The 20,111-nt window shown below is 39.4% G+C and overlaps 2 protein-coding genes and 1 non-coding gene across 3 annotated transcripts; all 3 read right to left on the bottom strand.

The window, feature by feature from the left end:
- Nucleotides 1-1,113: 1,113 nt before the first annotated feature.
- On the bottom strand, nucleotides 1,114-6,867 carry psmb7 (proteasome 20S subunit beta 7). Its single transcript, XM_030354399.1, has 8 exons — nucleotides 6,737-6,867; nucleotides 5,886-5,979; nucleotides 4,818-4,915; nucleotides 4,079-4,219; nucleotides 2,801-2,916; nucleotides 2,622-2,680; nucleotides 2,261-2,412; nucleotides 1,114-1,482 (listed from the first exon to the last, which is right to left on the bottom strand). Exons 1-8 carry the CDS (start codon nucleotides 6,796-6,798, stop codon nucleotides 1,371-1,373), a joined length of 834 nt encoding a protein of 277 aa, XP_030210259.1. The 5' UTR covers nucleotides 6,799-6,867; the 3' UTR covers nucleotides 1,114-1,370.
- Nucleotides 3,398-3,531, bottom strand: LOC115543166 (small nucleolar RNA ACA64). Its single transcript, XR_003976689.1, has one exon. It is a non-coding gene; the product is annotated as a small nucleolar RNA ACA64 (small nucleolar RNA).
- Nucleotides 6,868-9,061: 2,194 nt separating the features above from the next.
- LOC115542234 (steroidogenic factor 1-like) lies at nucleotides 9,062-17,151 on the bottom strand. The gene is made up of 7 exons (XM_030354398.1): nucleotides 17,138-17,151; nucleotides 13,549-13,633; nucleotides 13,288-13,429; nucleotides 12,117-12,733; nucleotides 11,305-11,424; nucleotides 10,168-10,315; nucleotides 9,062-9,798 (listed from the first exon to the last, which is right to left on the bottom strand). The coding sequence occupies exons 1-7, from the start codon at nucleotides 17,149-17,151 to the stop codon at nucleotides 9,545-9,547; spliced, it is 1,380 nt and encodes a 459-aa protein (XP_030210258.1). The 3' UTR covers nucleotides 9,062-9,544.
- Nucleotides 17,152-20,111: the final 2,960 nt, after the last annotated feature.

Genomic DNA, 20,111 nt, shown 5'->3' with positions numbered 1-20,111 from the left:
GGCTTAAAAAACTACAAAAACAACAATACATATTTGGTCACGTAAGGTCACGTGACAGGACGGAAGGGTCTTACATTGCTGCGTAACAAAAGCTGCATTCAAGGCGAATAAGAATTTGGGACCTTCCGACTGACGCCTCACAGCATTCGCGTGGTCTGAAGAATTTGAATATTAATAAAACTTAATACAATCATTTTTTAAAGTGTTGTCAAATGGTTATGCCTAACTGCTTTTTATTTGGTATCTTAGTATTATCATTTAATATTGCGATCGATTACCATACTATTAATTGCCTAAATGAATTATGGTGTCAATCACCAGTGTTCAGCAAATTTGTCTCTGGGGTATTTACTTTATTTGTGGGGTATTTGTGGTAGTTTAATATATTTGATAAACTGAGTATGACCTAGCAGCAAAGCATATTTCATAAAAAGACCACTTCAGACTAGCTGGGCAATGATAACAGTCAGACTTATAATTACATGCCTAATAATACTATTAGACACGTTAGTATTATTACTATATTTCTACTTCGGTATAGTTTAGGATCCACAATTTTAGACACACTAAAAAAGTTCTAAGAGAATAATTAAGTGATCAAAGTTGCAACCACTTTTGTGGCACTTAAAAATATAAAATACATATTTAATAAAAAAAAATAGGTAATACAATTGTACACCATCCATGGCCGTAACAGGCTCTATAGCTCACCCTGCAGCCAGAGTTAGGAATCACACCATTGAAGCAGAGGCTAAAGAAGGCATACATACAAGTTCTATGAAGAACCATTTGATGTCATGGCACATGCTGAACACGATCCACACCTACTATTACCACACTATATGAACGCCTCGCAGAAGTTCTACAGATAAATAAACGTACTAAATAACTAAGGACAGGACATTGTTCACATATTCGTTAATTGTCAATTAATATGAAGAAATATAGGTAATCACTAATAAGCAACACACTAATAGGAAGGTCTTGAATTTGAACTCAATAGTTTAGTGTGTATTATTATTTCTATAACAAACACTGCAGTATTGGACTTTCCGATTTGAGCCCACTGACCCAGCAATACAATAAAACATTAAATGCACATTGCCGAGATCGTATCCTGTATTTCAGAGTTTATTCCAACCACTGGTCACACATGTTCAATAGCACCTGAATTAACTTTAAAATTGCTGAAAACTCAAGGTATGTTCAAATGACATAACACATTCAGAGAGGGACGTTAACAGGTATAGGCATTACATCTTTATTGAAAACCATTCATTTTTATTGAAAAACATACCATATCTACTACTAGGTATAGAATGGCAAAAGGAGGGGGTGTTTTCAGGAACATAAAGAGAGACGGGAGCAGATTAGGACGTGTCCATGGTCTGTACGTGCTCTCCAACGGTGTCCAGGTTTAAGGGGGTTATTACTTTGGTCAAAACCCCAGTTGTTCCTTTTTTGTACTTGTAATCACCAGTCCTGGATAGAAGAAAATAAATACCTGAATTAGACACTTTTACTACAGTGAACAACCTAGTGTTGAGGATCCATATTTTTTTAAACAAGGTAATGGTTAATTATAGACCATTTATAATTGCCATTTGAATTGACACATCATAAAAACCCATCCATCGAGATCACAGCACACCGATTTAACTCTTTGAACTCGCATGCAAGTTAGTTAAGTGACTTGAGGTAAGTAGAAATGAACGACGAAAAAACGTAAAACTTTCAGTTAAAGGATTAGTACACAAAACACAGCACAATATTAGAGGCAGGTGAGATGGACCGTGCCAACTTTGTACTTCTAGGGAACACATTTTACTTACTGGCATAAGGTTTCAAGCTCATTTACTCTTCAAGCAAAACAGGCAACAGGGTAGAAGTCAGGCATCATCTCTACAATTATTTCCAGCTACGATGCAGTTATGATTAAGTATCTGGTTTTAACCTTAATATCATCCAAACAGTATTTCAGGTTAAAAAAATTAATCAGGCTTGCAAGCAATGCACCCCTGGAAACGGAAATTGTTACATTTTTGCAGTCTAATAACCTTTTAGAATCATAGAATACTAAGGTAATGGTATAACTGAATACTGAGTCAACTGTGTAATGTATTGAAAACCTCTATTTGCGAGTTTATTATCTGGTTAAGTTCCAGCTGTGCTATTTTTACAATTAGCATTCAAACAGCACTCTAAAGTGAAATTCAATTGTTTGGGCCCTGTTTGTCCTCATTTTAAGAACATTATTTACCTGACACCCTTCTTGTTAGCCTCATCGTGGGGCCTGATGTAATCCACGTTGCCTTTGGTGATGACACACAGGTCAATGTTGCTACCGGAGCCCAGATCATTGAAGATTCCTCCAGCGATAGCATCACGCACGAGCCTCTTGGCCTCTTCCAACTGAGGAAATTAAACGGGATGGAAATGGTAATCAATTGATCGTATTTGTTAATGCTTCAAACTAAATAGAATTATGCTGACATTACAGCAACATTTTAATGAGATTAATGGAGCTACTATCGTGAAAATCCCTTTTTAATCAACCAAGCCGTGTTATGAATGCATGTCACCTGACCCCAACTTTGCATAAGACAAACAACAAGACTCACCTCCATATCGGGCTTGTAGCGATCCTCAAATACTGCCATCGCTGCAAGGGACCCAGAACCTTAAAAAAAAAAAAAAGGATCAAAACGAATTCAATTCCATCGCAGCAGTGCTTTTCATTTTCAATATCTAAAAAGGTATTCTGCTCTTCAAACAACATCCATGTGAATCGTGAACCCACCCATGGTGACATAGGGCAACTTGTCCGTGGAGCCGTGGGGGTAGATGCTGTACAGGTGGGGGCCCATACAGTCCACGCCCCCAAGCACAAGAGCAGCGCCGATGTAGCCCTGGTACCTGAACAATGAACACATCTTCATTAATAAGGGTACGACAAAGAATTGGGATGAAAGTGGACCAGAATTTAATGGTACATAGGAAAAGAAATCCAGACTAGTCTGCAACGCGTTTAAACCTTAACATGGGCTGTGTTTAAGAATGTCGGCATCACGTTTTAGCTTATTTTCCCACCAAGAAAGGTTTACTGGTGCTTGCTGAGTTTGTGTTCGAAGGAAGCCGAAAATGCGCTTACAGAATCAAGCATCCACCAACATAATTGGTCGCAACAAAGTTAACATTTATTTAACTGAAATGCCCCATTCACACAGATTTGTGCTTGTCAGACTTTTGATTATTAATATAAAATCAGATTTGTCAGACTAGATGCTGGCTAACCTGCATATATGTGCTGACTGGATTACATTTTAGTTCATTCTGGCTGGTCATAAATAATAACAACAACCATTAAGACTGGTTTCCAATTGGATTCCTTTAAGAATTTTGTGGGAGCATTGGTTTTATCAGCTGGCCAGCGTGTGGAACAAGTGATAAGCATTAACGCACCCAGCATCAATGTAGGCACAGTAATCTGACCCCAGCTGACTGATACACCAGAGGTCATTTTCAGTTTGTGCCACGAAAAACTTCCAATTTAAAAAGCCATTTAAACTAGAGCTGTCAAGCGATTCAAATATTTAATCGTGATTAATCGCATTAATGTCATAGTTAACTATTATTAATCGTGATTAATCGCAAATTCTTTTTCTATGCTAAATATCCCTTGATTTTTTTTGTCCCATAATTCTTCTCATTTTAATTCTCTTATCAACATGATGAAGTGCATCGGCTTGCCTTGTGCAAATGATTTTCTATTGATAACAACATTGGCATATACTGATCAAAACAGGACGATACAAAAAAAGAGCCTATAGTGCAAATAAATGACTGCTTTGAACAAATGTCATTTGAACATAGCAGTCAGGCTACTGCTTCTTTGTTTTGAGCCAAAAAAAAAATTATTATTATTTTTTTTTTAATTAAAAAATGACGTTAATCGCGCGATAAAATTTTTAACGCCGTTAAATTTGGTTTGCGTTAACGCCGTTAATAACGCGTTTAACTGACAGCTCTAATTTAAACATTTACATGCAGATGGAAGCCAAGCTACAGAGGTTCATACCTGAAGAGCATCTGCTTGAGCATGCGGTTAGCTGTAGCAACGCGAGGCAGCCTGCCGGTGGAAAGGCCGTGCAACTCTAGGTTGGAGGATATGATCTGGGTGGTCATCTCCGTGTCCGCCGCCGTGCCTGCCCCGCAGCAACTGCAGAGACAAAACAAAAGTCGCATCACTACATGTATTCACAAACGTCCCAACTATAACGATGAAAGACACACCTACTCCTCATTTGCGACTTTGTTGCATTGGTCCTTCCTCATTTCAAAGTAAAGTGAGTAATAAGCTACATCACAATGTTTAGCCCACAAGCAGAAAGTGGACGTGCAAGCTGTAAGCCGACGAATGAAACAACACTTAAAGGGCACTTGCAAGCTCAAGGACCTATAACTATGAATTGATTAATGTTACCTATAAATGTATGAATTGATTAACGTTTCAAGCATGGACTTGTAGGACCACAATCTCATGCTTGTCGACAACCTACGATTTCTAGTGAATCCAAATCCAAACCTCAATGCACCGGGAGTACCGTCCACAGGTACACTAGCGGGTAAAATCAAGTACCAAGAGTTTATCATGACTAGTTAAATAGGGATAGGGTTAGGGTTAGAGTTTCCCCAAACAAGTGTGGGGAAATTATGCTTCTGAAATTATTTTTAGAAGCATATTAGTTCATATTACAGTAAGATGACCCAGCATGCCAACATAATGAAGCTGCTTGCTTCAAAGCTCCATTACTCACTAAATATTGGGTGAAATGTAGTGGATCTTTGAGCAGTTCTTGTCTGCCACGATCATGCCTTCAGTAGCTCTGGTGTCTGCCCCAAGGACAATCCCATCCTTCAAAAGACAAAGAATACTGCATTATATACGCCATCTTTAAATACATTTGGTATTCAATTATGTAGCACCTTAGTCCATTGAAAAATGTACTTCAAAAGCGTTAAAGATTTACAAAATATTAGACAATTACTTTTCTTCAACATTGGGGATACTTTTGTTATGGACAGGGAAAGCAGAGCCTGTTGTTGATTCTTTTGACTATTAAATGTCATACCTTTCCCAGAAGTCTGCCTTTACTCAATCATTGATTGTCCCTCTGAGTCCACTGAAACTAAGATCCTGTTAGCTGGGACATGGGTTGAGGCATTGAGGTCAGAGGCCCACGTAGGGCCCCGTGATATGCTGATATATATAGGTTGAGTAGATCGATGACATCTAAAGATATTTGTTGATCTTAATTGAGTTCTTATTTTTCATAAATGTCTTGTTCATAGAAACTGACACCCTGATAATTCGTAGCCATGAGGAAACTACTTGGTGTAGAGTAGAGCAATAAATGAACGTACACTGATACATTGATATTACTGGCAGATGTTTGGTTAAAAACTATGTGTGGAAGCAGCTGTAAAAGTGTTAAGTTATGGAAGCATATATGTAGCAAAATTCAAATGGCAATGCAATTTGCAATTCAATAAGTCATTACATTAGGCAATTGACAATTCATTATGTAATTTAATAATGTAATTTGTAAATACGTCATTCAAAGTGTATTTTAATATGCATACAAATTGCATTATTAAATTACATAACGAATTGTCAATTGCATAATGTAATGAATTATTGAATTGCATTGCCATTTTAATTTTGCTACATATATGCTTCCATATTAAGTTGTCGTTCCAAACATTTGACAGCTAAATATGGGGTAACGGGAACAGTGAGGTTAGTAATTCATAGAGATCAGAAACGCAAAACATTTAATTGGACCATGCCCGGTTTTTCCTCTTTACCAGATTGTTTCACTTACCTTGAAAACAATACCACAGATTGTGGTACCAGTTTTGCGTGCTGCAGGTACGCTTGATCCCAGCTTTGCAGAATCGGCTTCTAAAACTGCATTTCTAAAAATGTATCAAAAGGATTTGTATAAATATGGACAAGTAAATGCATCCTAGGCTATTTAAACACGTTGTCTTATATTTATTTTTTTATAATTCAAATGTATACTAAAATGCAATAAAAATGCCAAAGAGTGACGAAAATATTATCTTGTACTTTTGAAGGTTTAATAGAGTAATTCTAGGGGTTTCAGAGCGCCTGAATATCACTCTGAAACAGTTAATTTAGGCATGGTGAAATCAAATCCAAAATGCCAATATCCACGAATGTCATGCGTGAAGTTCGAAAAGAACCATTCCAACGTTTCACCTAAACTTGTCACTCACTCCTAAATAAATGGACTAAAATGAAATCAGTAACGTTTCATTGTATGACTGTGTTGATTTTGTATCCCCAGTGAACGTCTCATTCAGTCCATTGCGCTAGCAGAAGCTAACCTAGCATGCTCACTCACTGGACATAACTGGCAACACCATTTTTATAATATCAAACTTCTCCACAATGAGAAAATATTTGAATAACAAAAACTAAACTAAACGTATTAATTGTTACACTCTCGGACATTAAATTAGTCTACATTAATTTCAAAATGGCATTTTCAGGACTAAAAGCCTTAGTCATTCAAGCACGTACCCGCTGTAGCGGGCTAGTAGCCTCATCCTAAGTACACCCAATCTAAATTCATACTTTTCCGAGCTTGTCCCTGATGTAAACTGCATTGCACATAATATGACACATTCATATCCATCACAACCTTACCTTTTACAGTTTTCGAAACTGAAACCTCCAAGAGGTGCCCGGCTAACAGACAAAGTCGCCATGTTTCTTTTAGAATTAAGGTTCGTTTCCGGGAAGCAGTCGGACCTGAGAGGATGTATACAGGATGTATGGTCACGACCATGCTCACGACAGGGTACGTTGTCATTTCAGATCCAAAAGGACGAAAATAATGCATAAATAATAATGCTTAATAATAACAAAAAAAGCATCCATGTTTTTGACCACAAAATAAAATGTTGTTATACTGTTTATTGTAGAGAACAGCTATTTATGTTAACCGGTCACCAATAACCATCAATTGTATATGAATCAATGGGGACGTTATAACCCGGATGTTGTGCATTCACTGGAGTAGTTGGTAAAACAATGCACACTGCAACTATTTTGGTATTCATGTAGGGGGTTATGGTAAAATGTAAGCTACTGCAGTCACTTTTTTCAAACGCAGAAAAAACTGTTCAGAATAATTTTTAACTGTAGGCCTACAATCTTTTTCTAATCTCTGTCCAATATGTAATGAATCCAAATGGGTCAAAAACATGTGGGACTTCAGAAACAAAGAATGACATTCGACTTTCAATAAAATGACCAAAATCCCTTCAAAGTACTTTTATGAAAGACAATTTATGAATTTATAAAGGATGATGATTTATGACATATTCATCATCTGAGTGATTTAAAATAACAACATGATTTTTTTTCTTATTTACATGCCTTTCTGTTCGATTATTTAAAAAAATAAAGGCCTATTTATACAAACATTCTAATAATCATCAGTGTAATTCCTGGCTAGGCATCTGACAAACAGATTTTAGCATTACATTATTACCAAAAGTGATCACAGTGTAAACAGATACATTTAACGGATTAAGTTGTTCCAATGGGGTGGTCATGTTTTTCACTTCAATGGGATGAATGCCAATCTGATACCAGCTGGTTGGCAAGGTAATTTAGGAAAAAGTGGTTTGCTATCAGGGGAAGCAGATCAAATGGATGTCAGGCAGGAAGCGTCTCTAGTGCATTACTTTGATTGGGGGCGTCTATCAAGAGAGCTAGATAGAAAACAGGTGGATAAAGAGTAATCAGAGGGATCTGCTTTTCGAGTTGGACTAGGCCTCAACCTGGAGAAATGTCAAAGGGATACTCTCCTCATCACACTTATAGCCTGCTTTGCCATTTAAATGTTCTATAAATCACAAGTTAGTGGTTAGAATTTAGATTCGTTTTTTTTTGCTTCATTAAATTGTATAAAATGTTAGGATTTCAGAGTTGACAGTTACCAGTCATTTGTGCTGTTACATTGGAACAATGGACCCCAAATTATGGCATGATATTAGAAATATACATTTTGAAGGATGAAGGATGGTGAATAATATTATTTATTTGATTTGGGGTAACAAAAAATATACTTCCAAGAGGGTATGCTTGAAAATATATTTGCCATGTTTACATCTGCAAAAGTATTCATTTATTTGCGAACATAATCATTTACCTCTTTCATGGAAACATAAATACATTAACAATTTGAGCGATACCTATCGCACCAATTTAAAACTAATTCAAGCAAACTAAAGCTTCTTAATTATCATATTAAATTACTTATAATATTTCATGTAATATGTAAAATGCGATTTGAATTCTGAATGAATTTTTGTGTTGGCATCTTTTACATTAAGGCCATTTAGCAGATCAAATTTACTACCATTTACTATCAAAGCGACTTACAATAAATCATCAATAACTATTACTGCTATCTGCAATTTAATTCAACATTTGGAATACATTTATAGAAAAAAGGTCTTTCAATAAAACTAGTTCTGGAGAGTACAAAGGTTGTCTCTAAAATGTTGTCTTTATCATCATTATGTTAAGTTGTTTATGGTATTATTTAACATCTTGATTTACATGTCACATGTTTAGACGGCCCAAAGCTCTTCAAAGCAACCAATATTTTAATACCCTCTATGGGGTCTCTGTACAAGCTCAATGCCCCCCCCCCCCCCCCCCCCCCCCCCCCACTGCGTAGCCTAGGAACATTTAATAACAAACTGCTGGAGGCTTTTGTTTTGAACAACATAAATGGCTGGGTTTATGCACTTAATTCACCTAGGCACCCAGGTATAAAAAATTATGCTGTTTATGATAAAACGACAATAGGTTACAATATCAATTAACACATTTAATTGGCTTGATTTGTTGGCTGCATTACTAATATCATTAATATTTTGTTACTGAGTGAAGTTTGTGGCACAGAATATAGCGATATAGCAGTCAGAACCAGTAAAAAAAAGATACCAGACACTGTTGACTTTTTTTTTTTGCTTTAAGCAAACAACATAAATTACATTTGTTACATTTGTTATTGTTCGTACATTCACAGATTAAATGCTATAAAAAGGATACACAGATCACTGCATTGTTTTGTAACTTGGTATTCAAAAATTTTTAAAAAATTAACGGCAAAATATTTTTGTGTGTCAGTATAAATGTAAGTACACAATGTACAAATATTCTGTGAAGTTTCTTCACATTTTTTGTTTGGGATGTTTCAGTGTTGTTAGTTATTGGGGATTGGTTAGTTGGAATATAGGTCAGTAAACAAGCTTCAAAGAACTTGTTTCCAATCAGCCACCGTCCTTATAGTCACATTTTCTTGAGTGGCACTTTGTACAATATGGCTACAAAAACAAAATTATCCATTTAGATTTCAATTTAGAGTATCCTTCAAATATGCACTTCAATATACTTTACACATAACACAACAAATATTAGAAATCCTAGCATCTTTCACATGGAATGGTGCTTTGCATGCAGCAACTCATTAAGCAGATTGTTACAGGGCACCTCACCACAAATATCCTTAGAACATAGATACTCCTCAGCAAGCGTGCTGAGGGCACATAGGTCTGACCAGCACAGTAGCAGCTTATCAAACTTGTCAAGGAATTGGGGATAGGCACACAGTGTATATTCAAGCAGCGCCCTATGAACTTGCTCCTTGACATTCTCCACAAACGACTGGTTTTCAACGTGTTTCACATCTGCAGACAAGATAGAAAGAGAAGCGCCAATGCAATGACATTAATTATATAGAATAGGACGCTACAAATTAGACTGTATACATATTATATTAACTACAAGGATATCAGTTTAAGTTGAAGATCAAATAAAACCAAATATGATATCAAATATGATAAAATGTTATCCATTTTCTGCCTAGATACAAGAAACATAACAATGACTTCCCATTAGTAATAAAAATACCCTCCTTAAATTGTGTGATATCAGAAATAACGTCTTTGTCACCAAACAATACACAGAAAACACAAGTGAGAACACTAAATAACACAGTATATTAGTAATACTAATACTAAAACCATAAAACAATATGTTTGGCAGACAACACCTACCTGTATTGAAGAGGATGAGAAACTTGAAGCAGACCACCTCATTGCGGTCTACCTGCAACTTCCGGAAGGATTCCACCAGATCCTGTCCCTTCTGGACAAGAGTTCTGAGCAGGGGACCGGCCGGGCTGACTAATGCCGGCAGATCCACCTAGACACAGAGGTACTGCTCAGACATACACCATCCCAATGCATTCGGCTTTCCACACAGAGAACATCCACCATTCATATATCCTACGTAGGGTGGTTAACATCTAGTAGGCCTTAAAGCTGCTGAAGCTAAGACTCAACAGCTATTATCTGAGTGTAATTTGTTAGAAACGGCCCAGCCACCTGTTATGAGTATGCTTTGATTTAAAGGCTCTGGGAGAATATCTGTTTTGAGTTGACTGCAGCCGCCTCGGTATGAGTCTATGTTGATAGCAGAACACTCCTGGCTAATTTCTAACCAATCGGGGCATCTCGTCCTTCCCTGAGTGGTTCGGGGAATCCATATTGCCTGTCAATCACAGATGGGTGAATGTAACACTTCCCACTTGCCCAGAACCGAGGGAGGGAGGGAGGGAGGGAGGGAGCAGAGAGGGAGGGGACTGTGTAGTTTCCAGATCTTGCTCTCTTCTGTTTTCTTCTAGTCTCTTTTCTTTACTCTCTTAAAATAGCCTGAAATGATAACTTTGCTGTCTTTGCAGTCCACACAAAGGTATGAATGGTCAATCAATCAATAAATCGTGAGTCAATCAATGAGTAAGTATATAGTATAGGGTCACCCTTTAAATAGTATCTGTTCCAGTGTTATTAAACAAGCAACTTAACACGTGTGGTTGGGGTAATGGTTTTCATTAGGTAAGTACATGTTGTTAACGTTTGTAACCATAATCATCAGTTCACACATGGAATTAAACTGTAACTGGGAAATTCTAATGCAAAGTGTTGCCGTATATAGTCAATACATAGTAAGAATTAAGACATTATTTTCAACATTAAACATTAAAAATGTTTCAAAATAAAAAAACATGAAAAAGAAACACAAAGTCTTTTGTGACAGACACCATCATCTACTGAGTAAAGGCAGGTGACAATCCACAGAAATGGTGGTTCTAATAGGCTAAGATATGAGGCCTTGTAGGATGGAGCCCTGACCTCCTGTCCAGTGACCAGGACCAGACTTCCCTGTCGGCCATGTTGGAGCTGCCTGGAGACCATGTCCAGGACCAGCAGCTCACACCAGCAGTGGTGCAGCAGTTTCATCTGGTCACTCACCTGGTAGATGACACACACACACACACACACACACACACACACACACACACACACACACACACACACACACACACACACACACACACACACACACACACACACACACACACACTCACACACACACACACACACACACACACACACACACACACACACACACACACACACACAAATGTAACACAAAAGCAAGCACTCACAAACATGAAAAAACACACATGCACACCAATTTAGAAAAAAATGATGCTCTGTAATCTTTCTTTGGTTTGGTGTAATTTAAGATATAACAAATAAACAAATTATTTTCATCAAGTAAATACAGATACAAACCCTTTACTATTCCACCAGGTAAACAAATTCTGATTGCTGAAACCATTATAGTTACGAAACACACACTTAAAGCCATGTGAACACTCTATTAACAAATGGTAAAACTAATCCTTTATTCTAGCAATAACGAATGAGATAAAAAACAATGCGTGTTTGTGTGTGTGTGTGTTCGTGTCTGGGCCTGTGTGTGTGCATGTGAGTGTCCCTGTATGTTTGTGGGTTTCTCTGTCTGCCTGTGTGTGTCTGTGTGAGGCTTTGTGCATGCTTGCATGTGTGTTCGGCCTTCACTGTAACCATCAAAAGATGTAACCATCCCTAAATCAGAAATTATAACAAACTGCTATCTTCAGACGAGGTACATTTACCTTCAGCTCTTTGAAGAAGACGCTCCCACGAGCCCATTCCACGATGTAGAACAGCATCTGGTCCACCATGAGATACATGTGGGTCGCCCCATACCCACCCGACCCCCCTTCCCCTTGCATCTGCTCGAGACGGCCAATGATCTTACTCCGCACCTGGAGCTCATCCAGCTCACAACGCAGGAATTCAACCAGCAGGTGAGGCAGTGCAGGCCCCTGGGCCGAGAAGGAGCCAGAGCACTGGGCCTGGGGGATTCCGGGGATGCCAGAGCAGTCGCCAATAACCGCCATGGCATGGACCGGCGAGTAGAGCGCCCCCAGTGGCGATACGTGGTAGTACTGGGGGCTCTCGTGGCGTGGTTCGTTTTGGTAGAAGCTGTAGCCGCTGTGAGTTTGTGTATGGAGGTCGGAGGTGATGGTGTCGCTGGGGGTGGTGTTAATGTTGATGTTGGTGAAGTTGAACGGTGTCCTGGTTGGAGGAGAAATAAGATCCGGGGTGTATTCTGCCTTGAGACCGTGACTCTGGAGCAGAGCGTTTTTCTGCTGCTTGAGGGCACGGTGGCGCTTGTACATTGGGCCGAACCTGTTCCTACCACCACGCATCCTGTCTGCTCGGACAGCTAACACGGGGATAGGAATAAGAGCAGTAGGCCTATATTAGTATTATTATCATACATTTATTGATCATATATTATACCGTTTCGATTTTCCACCCATCCCTACCACGTGGCAGAGGAGTCTTGGTCAATACTCCATCCCACCAACTCTATACCCATTAAATATACAAATTCATTTTTAGTAGAACACAAAATAAGTTTTACGGATAAGATTTTTTTACCATACTCGTTATGTAAATTGCACTCATGTTACAACTTAATAGTTTATAACCTTATTCCACCTCTTCACACATTCAAATTCATTTGGTTGCAAGGGCTATTTATATGAATCTCCTTTAAAATGCACAAATTGTATTACAATTGATTCTAGAAATTGTGTATCTCCTCAAATTAAAATTATGAAAACGTTTTGAACTTGAACAGACATACATGGACTTTTACTTTGCATCATTGGCACATCTGTGCTCAGGTTAGGCCTGTTCAATAATAATAACAATGATACAAATAAATTATGCAATGAATAATGCTTACGCTATACAATTATTATATCCTCTTACCTTCCAATCGCATTCCAACACGAAGGCACTTCTGGAACCTACAGAAAGGACATCTCTTCCTCTGAGTTTTATCGATCCTGCAATCTTGGCTTTCTGAACAAGTGTAACTCTTGTTGTTTTGAACCGTGCGTTTGAAGAATCCCTATTTGGGTAAATTATCATTACGTCAGTAAGAATATAGGGTATAGAGAGGGCTATATTGGCCTATACTTATATGTCACAAAAAAACATCGTCTAAAAAACAGCTAAAGAGGCTATTACCTTACAACTTTCGCAGGTCAGTAGTCCGTAGTGGTACCCGGACACCGTGTCCCCGCACACGGGGCACATGTCTAGGTCAGCATCACTCGGGCACTGCGTCGATCACAACATCACGGGTCATGTAACGAGCCGTTTATGCCATTTTATTAATTTGTACAAAGTATAAGCACAATAAAATAAATGGCATTTGGCCAACCTTTTTGAAAATTAAGCTCATGTTTGTTACATGTAGGCCAATAATCAGCAACGGCATATTCTAAAAATGATATAGCAATGGGTAAGTATATTGATATCAAAACAATTCAATATTATTATTAGGCTATTTGTTATTAATATTTTATATTAATAATTGTTCGAGCGCGTCTTTTTTTATTTATATAGGCCTATTAGTATTGCCCCCTTAATCCCTTAAAGTGGCGAAGGCTATTTAGAATCGCTTACGTTCTTAATTAAAAAGAAAAACACACATTTTCACGAAATGCATTACGAGAAACCGCAATCTTATTCTCTCCATTATACAGGATACAGGCCTGTTTTCTATTTATATTTTGGCAGCTTACCCTCTCCATCCTTAGTGCGTCTAATTAATAGGTAGGCCTATTGAAGACTCGTGTATCTCCGATGACCATTCAAAAACAAGAAGAATGGAAGCAATAAACGAAAAGAAGTGTGTTTTGTTGGGCGTCGATCTCTCTGTGCACGGGAACATCCTCCGTTACCTGAGGGATAGGTAACGTAGCCGCAACAACATAGGAGGACGTGAGGCTACAGGCCCAATATATAAACAATTTAGATGTACATTTGCATGAAAAATATTTTACTTATGATTTTCGTCATTTCGGTTTTGAGTCAGTCCCATGTCATTGCCCAGAGGAAGGTGCGTCCTTATAGGACATATTAGACATTACATATTTTACATTGTTCAAATATTTTTCAATTCGATTTTGCAATTTTAGAACATAAGTTTGAAATAATTTTTGGAGTAGGCCTACGCCTAGATAGAAGAACTAAACATCAACAACAATATATTTGGGTGTGATTCTAATATAGGCCTTTTAATTGATAGACATTGATAGTTGTAAGGTTTTTTGTTTCGACTACTATATTCCATGTATTGCTTGAACCACTTTATTGCAATTCCTATTAAGAATTCAGATTTTGTTATGTTTACCGACAGCCTGATCTATCCTATCTGATAACGTGTTTGTTAAAACACCTGCAAGTCTCACCAGTTTCAATTAGGTTCACCGGTTCGACTGCTGTAAATAGGCTATATCTTAAACATCCAAATAAAAAAGAAAAGAAGTATGCCGAACTTTAGCAAAATATAGGCCTACAATGTTTGGTATAAAGACAACTCTCTCAAATCGTATTCATCCAATATTTTGCCTGTTTTTATTTTTCATGTTTTTTCACCTTGGCGAGGGTGCAGGATTTCCACGGCCGAAACCTTGAAATTACTAAGTTGTGCAAGACCTAGTAGATATAGGCCTATATTATTTAATTTTTAAGGGCATTTTTCCATTCCAGCAATATTTTTGTTGTAACTCCGATGAACCCACTGACTGTATAGGCTCCAGCAGACCACTGACCAGACCTTTCTGATCACGTGTTATGTGTATATGTGTATATATACAGACGGGCGGACGGGCGCACGGACAGACGGACAGACGTACAGAGAGATAGATAGACGAATAGATACACGATAAGAATATAGAGAGACAGAAATGGATATTGGAAGAGAGAAGGAGAGAGATGGAGAGAGAGTGAGAGAAAGGGATAGATTGATAGATAGATAGACGGATAGAATGAGAGCGATGGAAATAGAGATATGACAGAGAGGTGGATAGAGAGAGAGAGAGAGAGAGAGAGAGAGAGAGAGAGAGAGAGAGAGAGAGAGAGAGAGAGAGAGAGAGAGAGAGAGAGAGAGAGAGAGAGAGAGAGAGAGAGAGAGAGAGAGAGAGAGAGAGAGAGAGCGAGAGAGAGATGGATGGATAGATGGATAGACGGATAGATGGATAGATGGATAGATGGATAGATGGATAGATGGATATATTTGTATGTGTTTTATCCCTATTGGTCTAATCTTTCATAGGGTAAATAAAAGAGCTTATCACAAATAAAGTATCGTTTATGTCTATGTGTAGTATCTTTTCCCTCCACCAGATGTCCCCAGTTAGCATTTTATTGCCCCTCATTTATCACTGATTACTCGATGGTTTCCCCACCGTGAAATTAGTTAATTACTTCATTTTTGTTCCGACCTCAACTGACTTTTACTAAAATTGCCAAAAGGCAATAAATATTGGATTAAATATACTCAAGGATTATAACATGATGTTCAAAGCTTATCATTTATCACGGTATGGAATAACCTCTCTCTCAACAAGGAACATGTTGTCATGATTGACCCCTTGGATTCTCCATCCCAGTCAGGCAGTGTTCACGTGGGCACATCGAATCATGCCGACAGACTTTGCTCTGTCCATGGGAGACATATCTCATTGAGTTTTGCCCACAAAACCTTACTCGCGTGTTGTTTTCACATTGAAATATATGGGATGGCCGTTGACCATATGATATATTCCTATTAATTATATCAGAATAATATGATAACATGTAGCCTAATTATGTAACATTCTGAAACATGTTGGTGTTTGTTTGTCATGCGTTGTGTTTTTCCATAATTTTTGTTGACCTGCTACCTGAGTTTCTGTCTGCATTTGGGTCATTGTTCAGATCTTCTTTTTTTACTACCTTGACTGCTACCATTACTACTACTTCTGATGTACTATAACTCATAGGCCTACTAAAAATCAGTAGTATTCTAATTAGGCCATAATCAATCTAAATTCTCCAGGTTTTCTGTAATTCATCCAAAAAAATCTATTAATGAAAGTCATTTCGAGTTTAGATTTTGCTCGAGAGTAATGTCATGAATGGCTGCTGGTAAGTAGGGACTACCAGTGACCTGACCCTCTTCAGAAACGTTGAATAATACTGTTACTCAAGGTGCTTCCTGCTCTGCAAGGCCCCTTTCACGCCAGTAGGTGGCACCCCGGAGCTCACTAGGGCTTACTCATCACTTAAAGGAGACATATCATGGTGAATCCCAACAAGTAAACATAGTATTTGAGTTCCAGAAAACATGTTTTTGCAGCTGTTTGCTGGAAATCGCTTTTAGGAAAAAGAATCTTGCCTACCGCTATTCTATTCCCCTCTGTTTCAGTCCCTTCAAAATGCGCTGTTTCTGGTGTCTGTAGCTTTAATGCAAATTAGCTGCTGCCCATTGACCAATGAGCTGTCAGACTGAAACACAGCATGGAGGAGAAGGCCGTTTGCGGACTCCTGGAGCTCTATATCTATATATAATATAATATAATAATAATAATAATATTATATATGGGTATTTATATAATATTCCTATATCTAATATCATGGCCAAAAGCTATGTGCGCCTCGGATGATATTATGAATCATAAGACTGCGTCTGATGTCTCTGGTACTTCCACAACAAGTAAAGACTCGTAGTGGGGGATATCTCGGCCATTGTTGAGAAGAATTGGGGCAAAGGAACTTTGGCCTAGACTCTCTGAAGTCCATGAACCGCGACATGGAGAAGAAAGGGATTGTACTCCGGGAGCTGAGCTGCCGGACTGCCGCCGAGCTCCTGCCCCTGCGGCCGATGCCGAAGCTTCGGCGACAGTCCGGCAGCTCCGGTGGTGTTCTCCGGGAGCTGACTTTCCACCGAAGCTTTCCGGCTGCTCAGCTCCGAGAGTACATTCCCTTTCTCCTCCACGTCTCCTCCCCCAAGCTCCGCCGGGGGGAGCTCGGCGCTAGTTTGGCAGAGAGTGGGATTGTACTCCCAGAGCTGGGCTGCCGCCGAGTTCCACCCGCCTGAGCTGCTCGTCCACTGGTCCACAAAATCTTAGCTATGCTCTGATTGGAGGGGAGTGGGGAAGTGGGAGCAGAGTGCGTGTTTGGAACTATAGAGTGGCGAAGTCACGCCCCTTCCAAAAATTATCATTTAAATCCACAATCAACATGTGAAATCCGGGGCATATAAAGGGACCAGGAAATAATTACTTTCTCTCCATTGAAACCCATTCATATTTTTCGATCTCAAAGGTCCCATGGGCTCTACCAGAAGGGGCGTGACTTCGCCGCCGGCGACATCACGAGTCGCAACTCTTCTCTCTCTATGGCTCGGACCTTCCTACGTAGGAGGTGGCGCCGAAACTGACTCGCTCCTTTGGTAACTCGTTAGGCGGGTACTTCAGAAATGCATATCTCACTCAAAAAAGCATGTACAGATTGTTTTCAAAGTTTGTATGCGTGTGGGAGCACCAGGGACCCAGAACAGCACCCCAAATCACAGGAAAAGTGTTGTTTTCATAATATGTCCCCTGGAACCGTAAGAAAGCTTTTAGACACAGGACTACAGTTCACTGCAACAAACCGTTAACTTTTTTGAACTAACATTTAAAGGTTGGGTAGGTGATTTGCGAAACGCCAGCAGATTTTGAAAATACACAACTCAAATGGTCCTACCCCCTCTCCTTCAACGCTGACTCTGACTCCACCCATTCCAAGTACCTGGACGCGCAATCATGCACGAGCGCGAACAGAGATGCGCGAGAGCGAGCCAGGCTAGCGTAGGTTTTCGTTTAACAACATGGCACTACATTCAGCTGTAAGTTGCACCCAGTACCGCGGGAAGTAGGAGTGCTGGGGGTGCTGCAACACCCCCTGTCCGAGGCCCTGTCTTATCACAGAAAACGATCATTTCTAAAAACTCCGGCCAAAGTGGAGATTTCTGAAAACGCCGGTTATGTGTTGTCGTGTCAACGGGGAGAAACGGGATTTTAGGTTCTGAAGCGTCACATTATGCACCAGGAAATGCTTAACGTCATGTGAGCGCCCGCTGTACCGTATTGGTCCGAATATAAACACAAACCCCATTGTAAGACGACCTATATTTGGAAAAAAGATTTGAAGACCAGATCCGTTTTTTATGAATAAATAAATTGTATTCATTGAAATAATATACGAAAATAAAAAGGCATCGAATAAAACACTGCATTGCCACTAAACAGTAGTGCAAATAGGCCGTACTGATGTGTACACCAAAGACTATTCCTGACACTCCTCTGCCCCGCTGTGTTCGCTCTGGCTGTGGTCGCTCCGAACTGTTTCGGCCCGTGGCAAAGCGAGTCATCCTCGCTGCTGTCCAAGGCATTTTGAGACGCAGCATTTATTTAATGCTCATATGACCTAGTGCTGAAAAAAGGTTATATGAAAAAGTGTGAGGGTAGCGGTGGTGCGCTAAACTTGTTCTGTGAGCAGCTGGATGTGAACGATCGATTTTCAACTGTCCGCGCATGCACTGGTGTAATTGAGCTGCGCTGCTATACATCTTTTTTTATCAATGTAACGAGTTGCGAGTCTAGTGCAGGCTGAATTTTTTTTTTTCCCTGCACCCCCTGCTGAGAATACGTTCTCGCTGCAATGGTTGGACCAGATGTTATAAACATTAAACGGTCACATAAATCATTACTATTTTTAGAAAATGTATGTTTGTTTCATATAATTGTATTGGAAGTCCTGGTTTTCACTAGGGTTGCCGCGGTGTGGACATTTTCACACCGAGTAATACACTCGTCTCCACACCGGTATTACCGAGTATAAACGGTATAAACTTTGAAACTAGGTCAACCGCCACACAAGCATCGGTTTTTAGACCCTTCTCGTCCTTCAGTTCCCGCCAACGTTCGAAAGCAGCGCCTAGGATTATTCTTGATTTCAGTTTTTCTCTTTCAGCGTTTTTATTATCAATTACTCTCTGAAAAAGAGTTTTCCTTCTCTTTGCTGGTGGTGGTGGTGGTGGTGGGGATGGTGGCGTCTTGTCTGCCATGGAAATTGTCTTCTACTGCTAGGTCCAAATGTGGATTAACTAGTTCCAGTAGCTACCGCAGGATAACAACAAACAGGAGCTTGCTCTGGGTCACGAGCTCTGGGTCACGAGTACTGCACGAAGGGGTTGCGCGCGGGGCGCGGGGGAGGGGGAGTGCAGTACGACCGTTTGAGTGACGTACTTACTGTCCAATGCAACTCGGTGGCAATGGAAATGATTGGCTGGAGTTTTTCGAGCCCTGCCCGTTCCACAGATGATTGACTTGTTTAATTTTCATGTCAGTACTTCTAACTCAGTGGCTGTAAGCGGGTTATGATAAGGATTTCAAGTAATTTTGCAAAAATGGCCAAAAAAGCAAATCACCTATACAACCTTTAATTATTTCAACATTTAGTGTTGCCAGCCGTGTGCCAACCCCTTGGACGAATGATAGTATTTTGAGTACTTTACCGGTAAAACGATCCACCTTCAGTTCTGCAAACGATATAGGTCTAGGCCTACTTTTAAAACCCAACACGGTCTCCTATCAATGTGGTCTGTGAAACCCGTGGTGGAAGGTGAAGTGCACTGGTAGAGCGGTTGTTTCATCTCGCACCTTAGGCAGCAGTCAGTGGAAAGTTTAGAAAGTAGTCTCCTACCAGCAATATAT

This window comes from Gadus morhua, chromosome 4 (genome assembly GCF_902167405.1).
Source record: "Gadus morhua chromosome 4, gadMor3.0, whole genome shotgun sequence".
In the NCBI taxonomy this organism is placed as follows: Eukaryota; Metazoa; Chordata; class Actinopteri; order Gadiformes; family Gadidae; genus Gadus; species Gadus morhua.
This window is presented reverse-complemented; position numbering and strand designations above follow the sequence as displayed.